The 15,411-nt window shown below is 37.1% G+C and overlaps 1 protein-coding gene across 3 annotated transcripts in view; it reads right to left on the bottom strand.

Annotated features, from left to right (window-relative positions):
• Positions 1–109: 109 nt before the first annotated feature.
• Positions 110–15,411, bottom strand: part of PPP4R3B (protein phosphatase 4 regulatory subunit 3B) — a 43,981-nt gene continuing 28,679 nt past the window's right edge. For 2 of the 3 annotated variants that reach the window (XM_063301305.1, XM_063301315.1), the window contains exons 12-16: positions 12,873–13,042; positions 8,509–8,648; positions 7,019–7,203; positions 2,447–2,649; positions 110–1,304 (exon numbers count right to left, since the gene is read on the bottom strand). In XM_063301305.1, the coding sequence (XP_063157375.1) occupies positions 1,209–1,304; positions 2,447–2,649; positions 7,019–7,203; positions 8,509–8,648; positions 12,873–13,042 (794 nt within the window). In that variant the 3' untranslated portion in view covers positions 110–1,208. The remainder of the gene's footprint in view (positions 1,305–2,446; positions 2,650–7,018; positions 7,204–8,508; positions 8,649–12,872; positions 13,043–15,411) is intronic. The other variant, XM_063301325.1, reaches the window with a different exon arrangement.

Here is a 15,411-nt window from a genome sequence, read left to right as displayed (position 1 = left end):
ATGGACCCATAACATACCGTAAGAGTGACCAATAATGGAGGATTACTGCTGGTTTCAATTCGTATCACTCTTAACTACAATTTGTAATTTAGAGAATCTTTTTTGTGTGTGTGCATGATCTCAGATCATATATGGCCAAACTAACATTAAAATATTTACAGTTCAGTTGCTCTGAAAGTAAAAAGGTCTCAAAAATGGTTGCCTTCATCAATTCACCTAATGTACTTTAGAAATTTGCTTAAATACATGGAATGTGTTAAGAAGCAGCCTTTATGCTAAACCCCCTAGGTTTATAGTGCTGCATATTAACTCTGCCCCCCAGATCACATATATCCTTGATGCAGTAAAATTCAAAAGTTTCTGGTAACATTTCACAGTACCTCCTGCTTTAGCTAATGTGAAATGCAGATGGCTCAAGGAAAACTTTTTTGGAAATTAGCAGGGAGCAATTCCATTCAACTTTATTTCTGTAAAATGCTACTAGTAATTGCAACTCAATTGTCATTTCAAGTACCAAGGTTTATTGATGGTTTTTAGAGGGTTTTTTTTTTCCTGGAAAGCTGATGATCTATATATTGGTTTTTTTGGATAGCTTCTTCTAGTCAGGTTCTTTTTTTCCTTTCAAAATAATGGAGTTGGGAAAAAAATAAACAGTTTGCCACTCAACATGAACTATGTAGCAGGGTGCAACCCACTATAATTTGGCTGACTGTGCAAACAGTGGTCCCCAATTTCTGATTTTTTTTTAAATGGAAAGAGAATTCATTATTTAAAAGAGGCAATTGCTAAAAAAACACAATGGACAGCACCATTACAAAGTTATATTACTAGGTTTGCAACTGAAGCCTTACAAGTTTCTTCTAGCTTGATACAAACTGGGGAAACCCTGCAATATCAAAATGTTACTTCTCCCATCCCCTCACAGAACCCAAGATGACTTTTTTTTTCTGGCAAGCTGTCATTCCAGGTGATTACTAATCCATTGTTTCATTTTAATGTTTTAACAGTCTGAATGGCAGACTCCTTGACTAGAAAGAGATTAGGTTCTTTGGAAGCCTGGTGTTCTCAGAACATAACCTTCCTAGTAGATTTTCTTTTGCTACTCCTTGTATTCTCATGTATTTTCCAGGGAGAACGCTTTCCGAGTCAGACTATTTAGTTCAGTCATAGCATTTAAGCACCCTCAGTCAGAGTTTGTTTCAACGTTTTTAAGAGCCAAGACGAGGTCTTTTTCTTGGGGATGTTTCTTCTTCTTCATCTTCTTCTTCATCATCTGGATAATCCACCAGGCCAACTAAGCTTCCCTGTTGGATATAAAGAGTCACATGTGAACCAATGGAGAAAGACCTTACAAATAGCAATGACATTTTCCCATTTTATAAATTTTGTTTTTCACAAAATATACCAATTATCACTCAATGAATTGATTTTAGAAGAGTTTTGTCAAAAAGAGATCAGAGACCAGCAGCTATGATAGATAAATGACACCACCATGATAGAACATACTGGGGTAAAATACTGAAGGGAGGCTTTGAAATATTGGTTGGTCATTGTGGCTAACTAATATAATGTAGATGAACTTATCCTCACTTAGCAGGGCTCTTCTTATGTTTAAGGTATCTTCATGTCCAATTCTGGTTACCATGAGTAAGGTTGTCTATAGTCAAATTGGGACAATTTAAAACAACATAAATGTAGCAGTTCCACCTATGAACACTTAGTGGCTCTTCTGCATGTACAAAATGCAGCACTAGATAAAATCCACATGCTTATGAATATCAATATAGCGAAGTAGCCATTTCATGGCTTCAATACAGCACATATTTGACTACTATTAAATATTTTAACCCCCCCCCCCCAAATAATACGTGACGCAGATAATATTGACGTTGGCTATGTATTATATCTTAAGTGTTTCAGATTCTTGCCAGACTTTATAAATGATTAATAATAAAAACAGCATATATTTATTTAAACTATTTATAAGGCTGCCCATCTCATAAAAGTGATACTGGCAGTATACAAGGATTAAAAACAATTTAACAAACCAGCCATAATACCTGAAGCCATAAAGACAAACCCAACTAAAAAAAAGGTAATCAGCGGAGCTCACCTAACCATCCCACCCAAATGCCTGGGGAAACAGCCAGGTCTTCAACATATTAAGAGAATCATTCCAAATGACAACTCTTGAGCTCATAAATTCAGAGCACAACAAAATGTCAAAGCAAATCTGACTTTGCTGCAAACTGTACAGGCTGTAAATCAATATTACATGATAAGAGAATACTACTTAGAAATATACAGAGCTTCACTTTACACACACTGAGCAAAGCCCCACTCTGGATTCTTAAAGTGGTATATATGGATGTTTGAATGAATTTTCCTATCATATCAGTCACACAGTTTTAAACTGCAAAGCTATGTATCACATTGCTTAACTCACCTTTGTGGATGTGACTGCTGCAGTCAAATTGGCATTCTTGGAAGAAGAACCATTTGAACTTGCTGGTGATGTCTGAGCTGCAACAGATTTACTGTTTGTACTATTTGCTCCATTAGTTGCACTGGCAGAATGGGAAAATGTAAATTTGAAGCCACCTGTTGAAGTCCTTTTGGGGAGATTTTCTTTGTCTTCACTTTCTTTTGCTAAAAGAAAAAAATGTTTATTTGGAGTAGTCACAGAGATAAATGAAATCCATTAATTCAATCTGTTCATTGTTTTCTTAATGAAATAGCATATCAGCTGGGGGGGGGATGCAGTTCATTCAACTACATGCTTAGAAGTTTTCTGATAATTCAGGAACATTATACTTGCTATGATGAGACCAAGCATTCTGTATTGGTAGTTTCCTCTAGCCACCTAAAGTTAGTCACAATCAAGTTCTGGATTGATTGTATGGACAAATGCTCGCTATCTTGGCCTGTTTTCATAGTAATTCATAGTTCTTCCAAGGACACTGCAACAACCTCTGCAGTTTCATCCATCTACCTTGACTATTGTCTTCCCATTTCTCTACTTCCCTCAACCTTGTCAAGCATAGTCATTTTTTTCTGGTTAATCGTCTACTGTCAATCTATCCAAAGTATGTGATTTTCTCATTGCTGATCACCAATCAAGGAAGCAGTCAGCCTTTATTTGGCCCAGGACTGATTGATTGATTCTTCTTGAAGTCCACCATATTCTTAGTAACCATTTCTATAACTTGATGCTACCCTATCCTTTTCCTCTTATTTTTTTTCAGTGTCCAAGTTCCACAGCCATATATTACCACTAGAAAGACAACTGCTTTCATGTTTGTTGTCACTGAATGCCCCACCCAACTGTGAACACCTAAGAGGTATGGCTATTAGTTTTCACTGCAATGATTTTGCAAAGGGAACAAAGGTTGTGCTGTATGAATGAACAGGTACGTACATACATGTATACATACATGCTGGAGGTTGTAGACAAATCATTTTCATAGCACAGTTTCACAGTAATTAAGATACCATATTAGGAAGACTTTGGGTCATATTAAAAAAAAACTATTCTTCCAAGTCAAGTAAAATGCAATGGATCCTCAAACATCCAAGGTATGACATTTCCAAGTGACAAAATGAACTGGAAAAGACTAACAACCAAATCTTGACTGGGATGCATTGATTATGAGAAGGAATGCAGTATCTGGCCAAAGATACTTGTCCCTTCATAAGAATAAATAACGTAGATTAATCCAAAGTGTCTCACAAGATAAATAATAGAAAGTACTTCTGAGAATGTCTTGCTAGACATGGAACAGAAAATTGCACGAGGCCACTAAAATACATGCAGCTTTGTCTGAATACAGTTCCACCAATCCAATCATAATTAATGTAACAGAAAGGAACATAAAAAAGCAGGCCCTTCCACTATAAAGGACTTTTCCAAGGAACTGTTACCCACTTCTGCCCTGTTGTATCAGTATTAGTTATAGTAAAAAACAAAGTAACCATAGGAATAGAAAGCAATCCTTACATCCAGTATCTATTTGTGAGAGCAGACTTGTATGAAACTAAGAAGACTGGCTTGAGAATGAGATGCATCATCCCAAGGTGTCAAAGAAACTCAAACCTGTTGTGGACTTTGTTTCTCTTTCGTTGATGTAACATTTTTTTCATAACATCGTCAAATCTAATCTGAAATGTGTAGTGATGAGCTTGGGTTTAGAAATCTCATAGAGTCTTTGTGACAGCCAATACGTTTAGCAAATTGTGGTACTGATGTGGAAGTATCATTAATGGAAGACCCAGGTTATTTTGGAAGCTTCAGTGATAACACTGAAGTGGATAGTCAGTGGAAATACCTGGAGAAATGATCAAAGAAAGAAACTAGGCAAGAGAAGAAGGTGGATATATGTGCTGCAATTCTAAATTCCTTCAAGATTTCTTTTAATGGGAAGTAGTATAGAAATGGTTTTATATATAAATAAGCAAATAAAACAAACCTGACAAAGGAGGAGGAACCAACGCTACAGAAAGCACATGTTTAATTTAGCAAAAGGGAAGAAAGCAATCTAAACAGCCTCAGCCTTCCTCAGGACTGAAATAATGGAAATGAGTGTCTTTGAGACTGTATCACAAACTACTGCTATTAAGGGCTGTATTCTGTCAAGAAGACAGACCCTAATCAGGAGTCCAACAACTTAACGTTTCTGAAGTCCTTGGAATGTATTAAGATAGGATTTTTTTCATGTTAATTGCCCAAGATGGACAAAGGTAATAAAAATGTAATGGAAGCAACACAACTAAGAAGGAAATTGACCATTACTCAATAGCTAAGATAAACAGCAGATGTGCTGCTAAACTGCCATCAAGCATCTGGTAAAACTGAAAAGCGGTGATAAAGATGGAAAATACTCTGGACTGTAATTACTGACAGTTCATGAAATGAAGTACTCTCTGTACTTCATATCAGTAAATGAGAGTAGACCTCAGTGAAGTCACTGATGCAAACAAATAATGTTCACTTGGGAAGATGCAGCATGTTAGTCAAAATAATCATTAAGAACCTGCTAGAGAAGCAATAAGTATTTATGAGGTCTAAGATCAGACACTACTTATCCTTATCCTCTCACCAATCTTTATGTGAAATAGTAAAATATCTAGAAAAGCTTTCCAATTTCTCCCCATCTGTAGATTGGGTGGACTTCACTAAACAAGAAGCAACAAAACCTCTTCCTCCAGAACAAGGGATAGAGTTTTTTGAATATTGTCAATTAAGAGGATGGGAAATGAATTCAATGGTAGGGACCCACTTATCCATAATAATTATGATCCAAATGGTTTGAAAAATTGAGGAAGTCTATTGATGGGTTTGATGAAACCTGTAAGCAGAGGTGAAAGGGAGAAATAATGATTCTTAAAAGGACTTTTTTTTAATATTCTTGATACCTGGTGTGGATTGGATGCACAAAAAAAGCATTTCATGATTAGTGGAGTCCCTGCTTTGGGGATGAAAAACAGCAGGGTTGTTGGGCCACATTTACTTCCATTTTACACGCAATCTTCATTTTATGGATTCTGCCCCAAATATAATTATTTTGGCATTAAATAGCTTTTATTATTAAAAGCAAATCTGTCAGTTTAGGACCTGACTTCTTATCTGAGCACAGACAAATATGCCAATGATGATTAAAGCACCAGCCACAAACTCAGATGCACAGTTGGCCACATAAAGATAGAAGTTTTTTTTCCTTAAGCCATTTGGCTATCTTAGAATACTTTCACTACCTAATTTTTGCCTTAAGGAAGGTGACTCAAAGGATGATAGTCTTCCTTTGATTTGGGTACCTGGCAAACTTGATAATTAGCAACAGAAAGGGATGGCATCCTTCTGAGATAGGTCTTAAGAGCTGGGAAGGGAGCTCCATTTTATCATGTTTTTCTTCCTTCCTGAAGGGATAGTTTTAGTTGATGAAGAAGGGTGGGGGGAAGAGATTGAGCCCTAAACTTGAGGTGCTGCAGGACTACTTTCCCTGGTGCTTTAACAGCTACATGAAGCTGCTGGACAGGATCATCATCTTTACATCTTGATCCTGGGCCAAACATACGAAACTATCAAAGTGCTATCTGGGTGCTTGGATGCTGCTCAGAATAGGGTTACACTCAATCTCAGAAATTTAACTTAATTTAAATTATTACATTTGTGTGGCTCTGGATTTGAAGGCTTGCTGTTTCCAGAGAGATACCATCTTTAGTTCTGAATGGTACTGCACTCCCCCAAGCAGAACTTGGTCACAATTTTGGGTCCAAGATACATGGGCATCCTTCATAGCAACTATGATCTTTCCTTCAACAGGAGGCATTACTCATTTCCTTGTAACTTATTTCCTTGTTACTTTTTGATGGACTACTGCAATGCATTCCACATGGGGCTGCCTTTGAAGTTCATTTGGAAACTACAGCTGATCCAGAATGCAACAGCTTGAATACATATAGGTGCACCCCAAGGTTCCCATATAACACCTCTACTTTGAGAGTTGCACTGGTTTTCTTTGACTTCAATTCAAATTGTTGAATGTCACTTTTAAAGCTCTTCATGAACCATACTCTCAAGCCTGGATATCCTCAAGTCCTCCTCCTCCCAGTAATATTTGCCCGCTCAATAAGATCTAACAGAATGGGTTGTCTGCATGTCATCTACAGGGGCCATGTCTATAAAGACATGGTAGTGCCATTGGTTTGCTAGTTTTTTGTGCCTTCAAGTCAGTGTTGACTCCTGGTGACTGCCTGGAGTAGTCCCTACAGTTTTCTTGGCAAGATCTTCAGAAGTGGTTTGCCACTGCCTTCTTCCTAGGCTGAGAGAGAATGACTTACCCAAGGTCACCCAGCTTGCTCTGTGCCTATGGTGGGACTAGAACTCATGGTCTCCTGATTTCTAACATGGTGCCTTAACCACTACACCAAACTGGCTCTCAGCTCCATTTAGCAGGTTTTTAAAATGCTACTGTGAGATAAGTCACACAGAATATCATGTGTTGCAAAATACAAAATATACCTTTTTTTGTTTCCATAAACTTTTCATAACTTTCTGGAAAATCATCCTCAGACTTGGATTTCTCTACAGGTGGTACAATAGCTTCACCTTCTTCCTCCTCATCTTCATTGAACCACATTTCTTCATCTTCCTCCAAAGTTCTGGCATCTCTACGAAACCTATTGCTACGCAGTATAGAGGGAACACTGTAAAATAGATTAAAAAAAAACTTTACAATTTGATAATGGGACTGCAGTTAGACTGATAAAGCCAAACTACAATTGGTTGCTATGTATGGAAACATTACCAGAAAATAATTCTGAGAGTTTATATGTTTATTAATGTTGCTGTTATTCTAGGCTTCTTTTTAAAGAGTTGAGGGCACTACATCGAGTTTCATGAGCTTCCTTCTGAGCCTAAAGGCCAGGTGAAAGCATAACAAGCAATTTCTATACTAAACATAACCTGGATTTAATATATGGAGCCCTGATACATTTTATCTTTTATTATAGGAAGATTTCAAGATCTGTTCTATCTTTTCTATTCATTCTCTTTCTAGGAGGACAGAGCCTATGTTTTATTTTGATTTATAGATAGCACATAGTTTATGAGATTAATAAGCAAAGTTATGCTGTTAAAATATTGGCAAAATATGTTTCTCAGAAAATATGCTTTAATATCTAAAGTACTGAACTAGATCCTAGAGATACAGGTTCAAAATTCTGTACAATGAAAATAATGATGGATTATCACAGATGCTATGGTAATACAGAAAGTTAAGTTCCTAATACAAGTAAGAGAAAAATCAAATGCCCAAAAAGGTATATCTTCTAATGGGTTGGACCACCAAGATAGCATAGTAAGCAAATGTCCTCTTTAAGGATATCCTAATGCTGCAAGGAACAAAAATAATTACTTATAGCTTTGCACTGGTGTGCTTGGTGGTCCAATCAATCTCTATTCCCTTTTCCATGACAAATCCTATCATGAGATTGTCTCCCAGATTTGTCACTTGAATCAGGGATGGAGACATACCAAGGCTATTTGCAAGCTGTACCAAAGGCTTGGTTACAGCCCCTAGAAGCTTTCCCAAAATTGTTGTGAAAATGCAATTCTTAATATGACTGGGGAAAATTAATACATGGGGACCATTCAGTAATTTAGCTGTTCATCTCTCATGTCACACAGAAAGTCATAGAATAAAATCCAACCAAGACCAAATAGCATATATCTGGTTTTTTGGGTTGTTCAGAAATTTTGAAATATATTTTTCAAATTAACTAAGAACAAAAACCTGAGCTTCAGAATATCTCTAGAATAAAGACTGGAGACAGAAATGGATTATATATGGAAATTCCTGAGATAATAAAGAATGTATTGCTAAATATGATATATTACCTATAAGAAAGGTGCATATCACAATATTAATAGAACAAACAATAAAGGTTCAGGAAACCTGCAAGATAGGCTATCTAGTATTGGGTTTCAGATTTTAGTTTTAAGGTATGTACCTGTTCAGTTTCTGGCTTTGTCTGTCTTTCTCTTGCTCATATTTTGTCTTCAAGCCTTTGAATGTTTGAACATATTCAATAGATTCAAGTGCCTTATAAAAGTTTTCAACGATATGGGCAGTAAGTGATTTGATATCTTCCTGCATTAATACAAAATAAAAGTTTAGTGCTATTCTTATAGAAGTCAGTATGGTCTAGTGGTTAAGGCAACGGGCTAGAAACCAGGAGACTGAGAGTTCTAGTCCTGCCTTAGGCATGAAAGCCGGCTGGGTGACCTCGGACCAGTCTCTCTCTCTCCACTCAACTCACCTCACAGGGTTGTTGTTGTGGGGAAAATAGGAGGAGGAAGGAGTATTAAGTATGTTTGCTGCCTTGAGTTATTTATAAAAATAATAAAGGCAGGATAGAAAATAAAATAAATTAAAACAATAAAAAATAAATTAGGGGATATGATATTTTCTTGGCTGCTGTGTATTTTAATTTTACTTTATTTTAATTTTGTTCACTGCCCAGAGTCACTTGCTGAGATGGTTGGCCATATAAATTGACTGACTGAATGAATAAACACATTCCAAAACCAAACTGCAAATCCCTTAAAGGGGCACAGTGATGAGAGACTTTAACCATCCTGAGATCTATTGGGTGACAGACTCTGCCAAGAATGGTCCTTCTAGGTAATTCCTGATTTCTCTTGCTGACAATTTTCTTCTTTAGAGGGCAGAGGTGACACAAGAACTATCATTAAGTTTAGGTTAATCAATTGGGAAGACATAGTTGAGGAAGTGAATTACCTGGAACATTGGGGGAATGTGAACCATGTAATGCTGATGTTCTGGAATTTTAGGAAAACTAAAATTGAGTACAGGTAAACACATATCTTAAAGTTAAAACAAGACATTTTAATAAACACTAAGCAATTATAAGTAGGTTCCCATGGCAGAAGCAGCTAATGGGAAAAGAAGTTCATGATGTGTTAAGAGTTCCTAAAGAAGCAGATACTAAAAGCACAATCCCAATTAATTTTAAGGAGGAAAAAATTGAATAAAGCAGAAAAAGTCAATGTGACTACACAAAAAATGTAGTGAATATGTGAAAACAAAAAGAACCCATACAGAAAATAAAGAGGACCAGGTGACACAAGAAGAGTACAGGCAGTATCCAGAACACCATAGCTGGTGTCAGAAAAACAAAACTAGCACACAATGCCAAGAATAATTTTAAAAGGCTTCATTAGGTATTTTCAGAATAAAAGGAGTTATTGAAAAAAAATAGGTAAGTATACCAGTTGTTCAATAAAGATGGCAAAATGCTAACAAGTAACAACAATAACAACAAAAAGGCAGGGTTATCCAATTCCTATTTTGGTTCAATATTCTCAACCAAAGAAGTATGTATTCCACCTTGGCATTGTAAAAAGCAAGATGAAAGGGAAGGATTGAGATTAATAGAAACATGGCCAGGGAATAAATACCTCTTTACTTTGAATGAGTTTTAAATATACAGGATCAGATTAATTATCTTTTATATATTGATGGAACTGGCTAATGGTCTGTCTGAATCCTTATATATTATCTTAGAAAAATCCTGAAAAACTAGTTAATTACAAGACGAGTGGAGGAAAGGAAATTTTCCTATCTTCAGAAAAGGAAAACAGAAAGATCAGCAACCTAAGATCAGTCAGTCTGGTAGCAGTATTTGAGAAGATTTTAGAGCAGATTATAAACAGATTGATCTGTAAGCACCTTAAAAACAATGCATTGATTATAGAAGGCAGTATGGATTTATCAAGAGCAAGTTATACCAATTGGAGAATATTTGTGGCTCAGGGTTGAACTGTGGAGTCCTTGGTGCTTTCTGAGCCTTGTTGTTTTCTTGCAGACGTTTCATTGCCAGACTAGGCAACATCTTCAGTGCGAAACCTTTCATACTGAAGATGTTGCCTAGTCTGGCAATGAAACGTCTGCAAGAAAACAACAAGGCTCAGAGAGCACCAAGGACTCCACAGAGCAAGTTATGTCAAAGTGACCATACCAATTTTTTTGATTGGATAACTTAACAGATGGTGAAAATGCTCTAGCCTTAATTACCTTGACTCCAACAAAGCATCTGACAAAACATTCCATGATATGCCAATTAGCATGCCATTTAAGTGCAGTCAGATGGCATGATACATAGTTGGCTCAAAAACCATAATAAAGAGTACTCAATATTGGTTCTTAATAAAATCTGAGTGGAGGATCAAGTGGGATTCCATAAGGATTGGTCCTCGCTCCTCTGCTCTTCAGTATTTTTATTAATGATTTGTATGAATAGGTGGAGAGAAGGGTCATCAAATTTCCAGATGATTGTGGTAACTAATAAACTTGAACACATAAATAAATTTTAAAATAATTTTGATATGTTACAGTAATAGGTTGAAAGCAATTGGAAAAAGGTACCAGAAACAATGCAATATTTATTTAGAGCCAGTTTGGTCTAGTGGTTAAGGTGCTGGGCTAGAAACCAGGAGTCTGTGAGTTCTAGTCCTGCCTTAGGCATGAAAGCCGGCTGGGTGACCTTGGTCCAGTCGCGCTCCCTCAGCCCAACTCAACTCACAGGGTTGTTGTTGTGGGGAAAATAGGAGGAGGAAGGAGTATTAGATATGTTCGCCACCTTAAGTTATTTATAAAAATAATAAAGGCGGGATAAAAATTAAATAAACTAAAAAATATTTTTCACTTAGGAAACCAAACCACAAGAAAAGAGAGGATAACTGGCTTTATAGATACTTGGAACTGTAACTGATTGCCAGCTGAATGTGAGCCAGCAGTATGATGCAGCTTCAAAAAAGATAAATGCAATTTTAAGCTGAATCAGTGCATGTGTAATTTCCAAACCATAAGAAGCAATCATTCCACTTTATTCTACTTTGGTCAGATCCAATGTCATGTACTATATCCAGTTCTGTGGACAAAACTTTAAGAAGGATACAGAGAAATTGCAATAGATGCAGAGATTGCAACAAGGATGATAAGGGGGCTAGAAATGAAATCCTGTGATGAGAGATTGAAGGAGAAGCATATGTTTAGCCTTGAGGAAAAATGACTAAAGGGGGTTATGATAGCACTCTTTTACATAACAGAATGGATGTCACACAGAAGGTCACAATCTCTTCTTTCTCATTCCAGAGCGCAGTACACAGAATAATGGATTTAAGTTATAGGAAGACAGATTCTAGTTGAACGTTAGAAACAACTTCCTATCTGTATAAGCAATTCAACAGTGGAATTGATTATCTAGAGAGGTGATAGACACCTCTTCACTGGATGTGTTCAAAAGGAGGCTAAAAGCCATCTGTCTTGAGATCCTTTATTTTAGATTCTTGCCCTGAGCCCATTCCAACTTTATGATTCTATTCTATTCAGATATTGCCAAAACTGAGTGAAAATGCTGGCTTAAACTATGTAATTCTCTGGGCAACTATTGAGTTCAATGTTAGAGCTCTATCTCTATTACTTTTCTTTAGCAACTATTGATATCAGTCATCTTACTGTTGGAATTAGGACCATTTTAAGCAACAATACTCATTTGGAAGAATTTCTACAGTTAACTTGGGCACTTATCATAGAACAGCATTTTATACTGTAGTTTTAACTTTACCATCTGTCCCCCTATCCACAAAAGCTCACCTGGCATCAAATCTCTCCAGTTTCCAGCACTTATTTTAATTTTGTGGGTTCATTCATTTTATTGTTTCTAATTTGGATGTAGTACATAGGATGTTTTTGCTGAAAACTTTGCAAACTAAAAGAGTCCATTCTTACTGGGAACACTTTGAAAATGATTCTGAACTCACAAGTCTATGAGCCCAATACCTCTTTGCTATTCATTAAAGTACACACATCTTTTTTTTCAGGCTTCTATATAACCCTGAAAAAGATGCTACTGCTTTAAAGAATCTACTTTTTAAAGTTAGTGAATGGCACAGAAGCTGCTTTAATGAACAGCAGAGAGGTTCTGTGCTAGTCCAGAAGCACTTTCTGATTCTTTTTTGAAGTAGGTGCAGCCCTAGAATTTATTGTTAAAAATAATAATTGCTCCTAGTTTGTTGGATATGAACCTAATCAACCAATAAATAGCAATATGGATACAGCTGTAACTACTGGTTCAAAGAGATAAAGGGTCAGGAAGTATAAGCAATGGACCAAGACTAAGGTCCTTTCAGCTTGTTTCCATCTTGCAATAATAGCCTTATATAGAAGAGGCCCTTTGATACTGCCAGGTCATTTTCTTTTTTGGTTTTTACACTTAAAGTCTTTAGGTATTTCTATGCCAAAAAAAAATAGGTTTGGAAGGTAAAGCTGAAAAATATACAAACAACTTACCACTCTGATAAATTCAAAAAGTTCAATGACTGCTGAATTCAAGAGATTATACCTAGTTCCGTTATCCAGAAGAGCATTTATGACTGGTTCAAATAAGTTTCCTTTGGTAATATAACGGTTATAAAATTCATCTTTTAGGCCAATTATCCTCCTCATGAAACGAAGAGCACCTATAAGGTTAATAAACATTTTAAAAACATCATTTCTTGTCTTCCCTAGCCTCTATATCTTTTCTCACATTCTTTGCATTTTACAATAAACATAAAAGGATTATTCTAGTTAAAAGCAAAGCAGCAAAAAGGTTGCACAAGAATGTACATGTTTAAAAAGGAGTCTACAAATACCCCAGTGATCTAACCAAGAGAAGTTAAGGTACCTCTGAAATGTATTTAAAAGTACAAGCAGTTTACTTAATGAGGGGTAGGAAAGTTGACAAAAGGGGTAAGCCATTTAACATCACAGTGATCCAAATATAAGCCCCAACCATAGATGCTGAAGAAGTTCTGTGAGGATCTGCAGCACCCACTGGACAACACACCTAAAAGAGATGTTATTTTCATCACAGGAGACTGGAATGCTAAGGTGGGTAGTCAAATGACACCTGGAATTACAGGTAAGCATGGCCTGGGAAAACAAAATGAAGCAGGACATAGGCTGATAGAATTTTGCCAAGACAATTCACTATGCATAACAAACACTCTCTTCCAACAACCTAAGAGCTTTATACATGGACTTCACCAGATGGACAACACTGAAATCAGATTGACTACATCCTTTGCAGCCAAAGGTGGCGGACATCTATACAGTCGGTAAAAGCAAGACCTGGAGCTGACTGTAGTTCTGATCATGAACTTATTGCACAATTTAAGATCAGCCTAAAGAGATTAGGGAAGACCCACAGATCAGTTAGATATGAGCTCACTAATATTCCTAAGGAATATGCAGTGGAGATGAAGAATAGATTTAAGGGACTGGACTTACTAGATAGGGTCCCGGAAGAACTCTGGACAGAAGTTCGCAACATTGTTCAGGAGGTGGCAACAAAATACATCCCAAAGAAAGAGAAAACCAAGAAGGCAAAACGGCTGTCTGCTGTGACACTAGAAGTACCCCAAGAAAGGAGGAAAGCAAAAGGCAACAGTGATAGGGGGAGATATGCCCAATTAAATGCAAAATTCCAGAGGTTAGCCAGAAGAGATAAGGAATTATTTCTAAACAAGCAATGCGTGGAAGTGGAAGAAGACAATAGAATAGGAAGGACAAGAGACCTCTTCCAGAAAATTAGAAACATCGGAGGTAAATTCCAGGCAAACATGGGCATGATCAAAAACAAAGATGGCAAGGACCTAACAGAAGAAGAAGAGATCAAGAAAAGGTGGCAAGAATATACAGAAGACCTGTATAGGAAGGATAACAATATCGGGGATAGCTTTGATGGTGTGGTCAGTGAGCTAGAGCCAGACATCCTGAAGAGTGAGGTTGAATGGGCCTTAAGAAGCATTGCTAATAACAAGGCAGCAGGAGATGATGGCATCCCAGCTGAACTGTTCAAAATCTTGCAAGATGATGCTGTCAAGGTAATGCATGCTATATGCCAGCAAATTTGGGAAACACAAGAATGGCCATCAGATTGGAAAAAATCAACTTATATCCCCATACCAAAAAAGGGAAACACTAAAGAATGTTCAAACTATCGAACAGTGGCACTCATTTCACATGCCAGTAAGGTAATGCTCAAGATCCTGCAAGGTAGACTTCACCAATTCATGGAGTGAGAATTGCCAGATGTACAAGCTGGGTTTAGAAAAGGCAGAGGAACTAGGGACCAAATTGCCAATATCCGCTGGATAATGGAAAAAGCCAGGGAGTTTCAGAAAAACATCTATTTCTGTTTTATTGACTATTCTAAAGCCTTTGACTGCCTGTACCATAACAAATTGTGGCAAGTTCTTAGCAGTATGGGGATACCTCCTGAGGAATCTGTATAATGACCAAGTAGTAATGGTAAGAACAGACCATGGAACAATGGACTGGTTTAAGATTGGGAAAGGAATACGGCAGGGCTGTACACTCTCACCCTACCTATTCAACTTGTACGCAGAACACATCATGCGACGTGCTGGGCTTGAGGTATCCAAGGCTGGAGTTAAAATTGCTGGAAGAAACATTAACAATCTCAGATATGCAGGTGATACCACTTTGATGGCTGAAAGCGAAGGGGAACTGAGGAGCCTTATGATGAAGGGGAAAGAAGAAAGTGCAAAAGCTGGCTTACAGCTAAACCTCAAAACAACCAAGATTATGGCAACCAGCTTGATTGATAACTGGCAAATAGAGGGAGAAAACCTAGAGGCAGTGACAGACTTTATATTTCTAGGTGCAAAGATTACTGCAGATGCTGACTGCAGCCAGGAAATCAGAAGACGTTTAATTCTTTGGAGGAGAGCAATGACAAATCTTGATAAAACAGTTAAAAGCAGAGACATCACACTGACAACAAAGGTCCGCATAGTTAAAGCAATGGTGTTCCCCGTAGTAA

Source organism: Candoia aspera, chromosome 1 (genome assembly GCF_035149785.1).
Source record: "Candoia aspera isolate rCanAsp1 chromosome 1, rCanAsp1.hap2, whole genome shotgun sequence".
Lineage (NCBI taxonomy): Eukaryota > Metazoa > Chordata > Lepidosauria > Squamata > Boidae > Candoia > Candoia aspera.
This window is presented reverse-complemented; position numbering and strand designations above follow the sequence as displayed.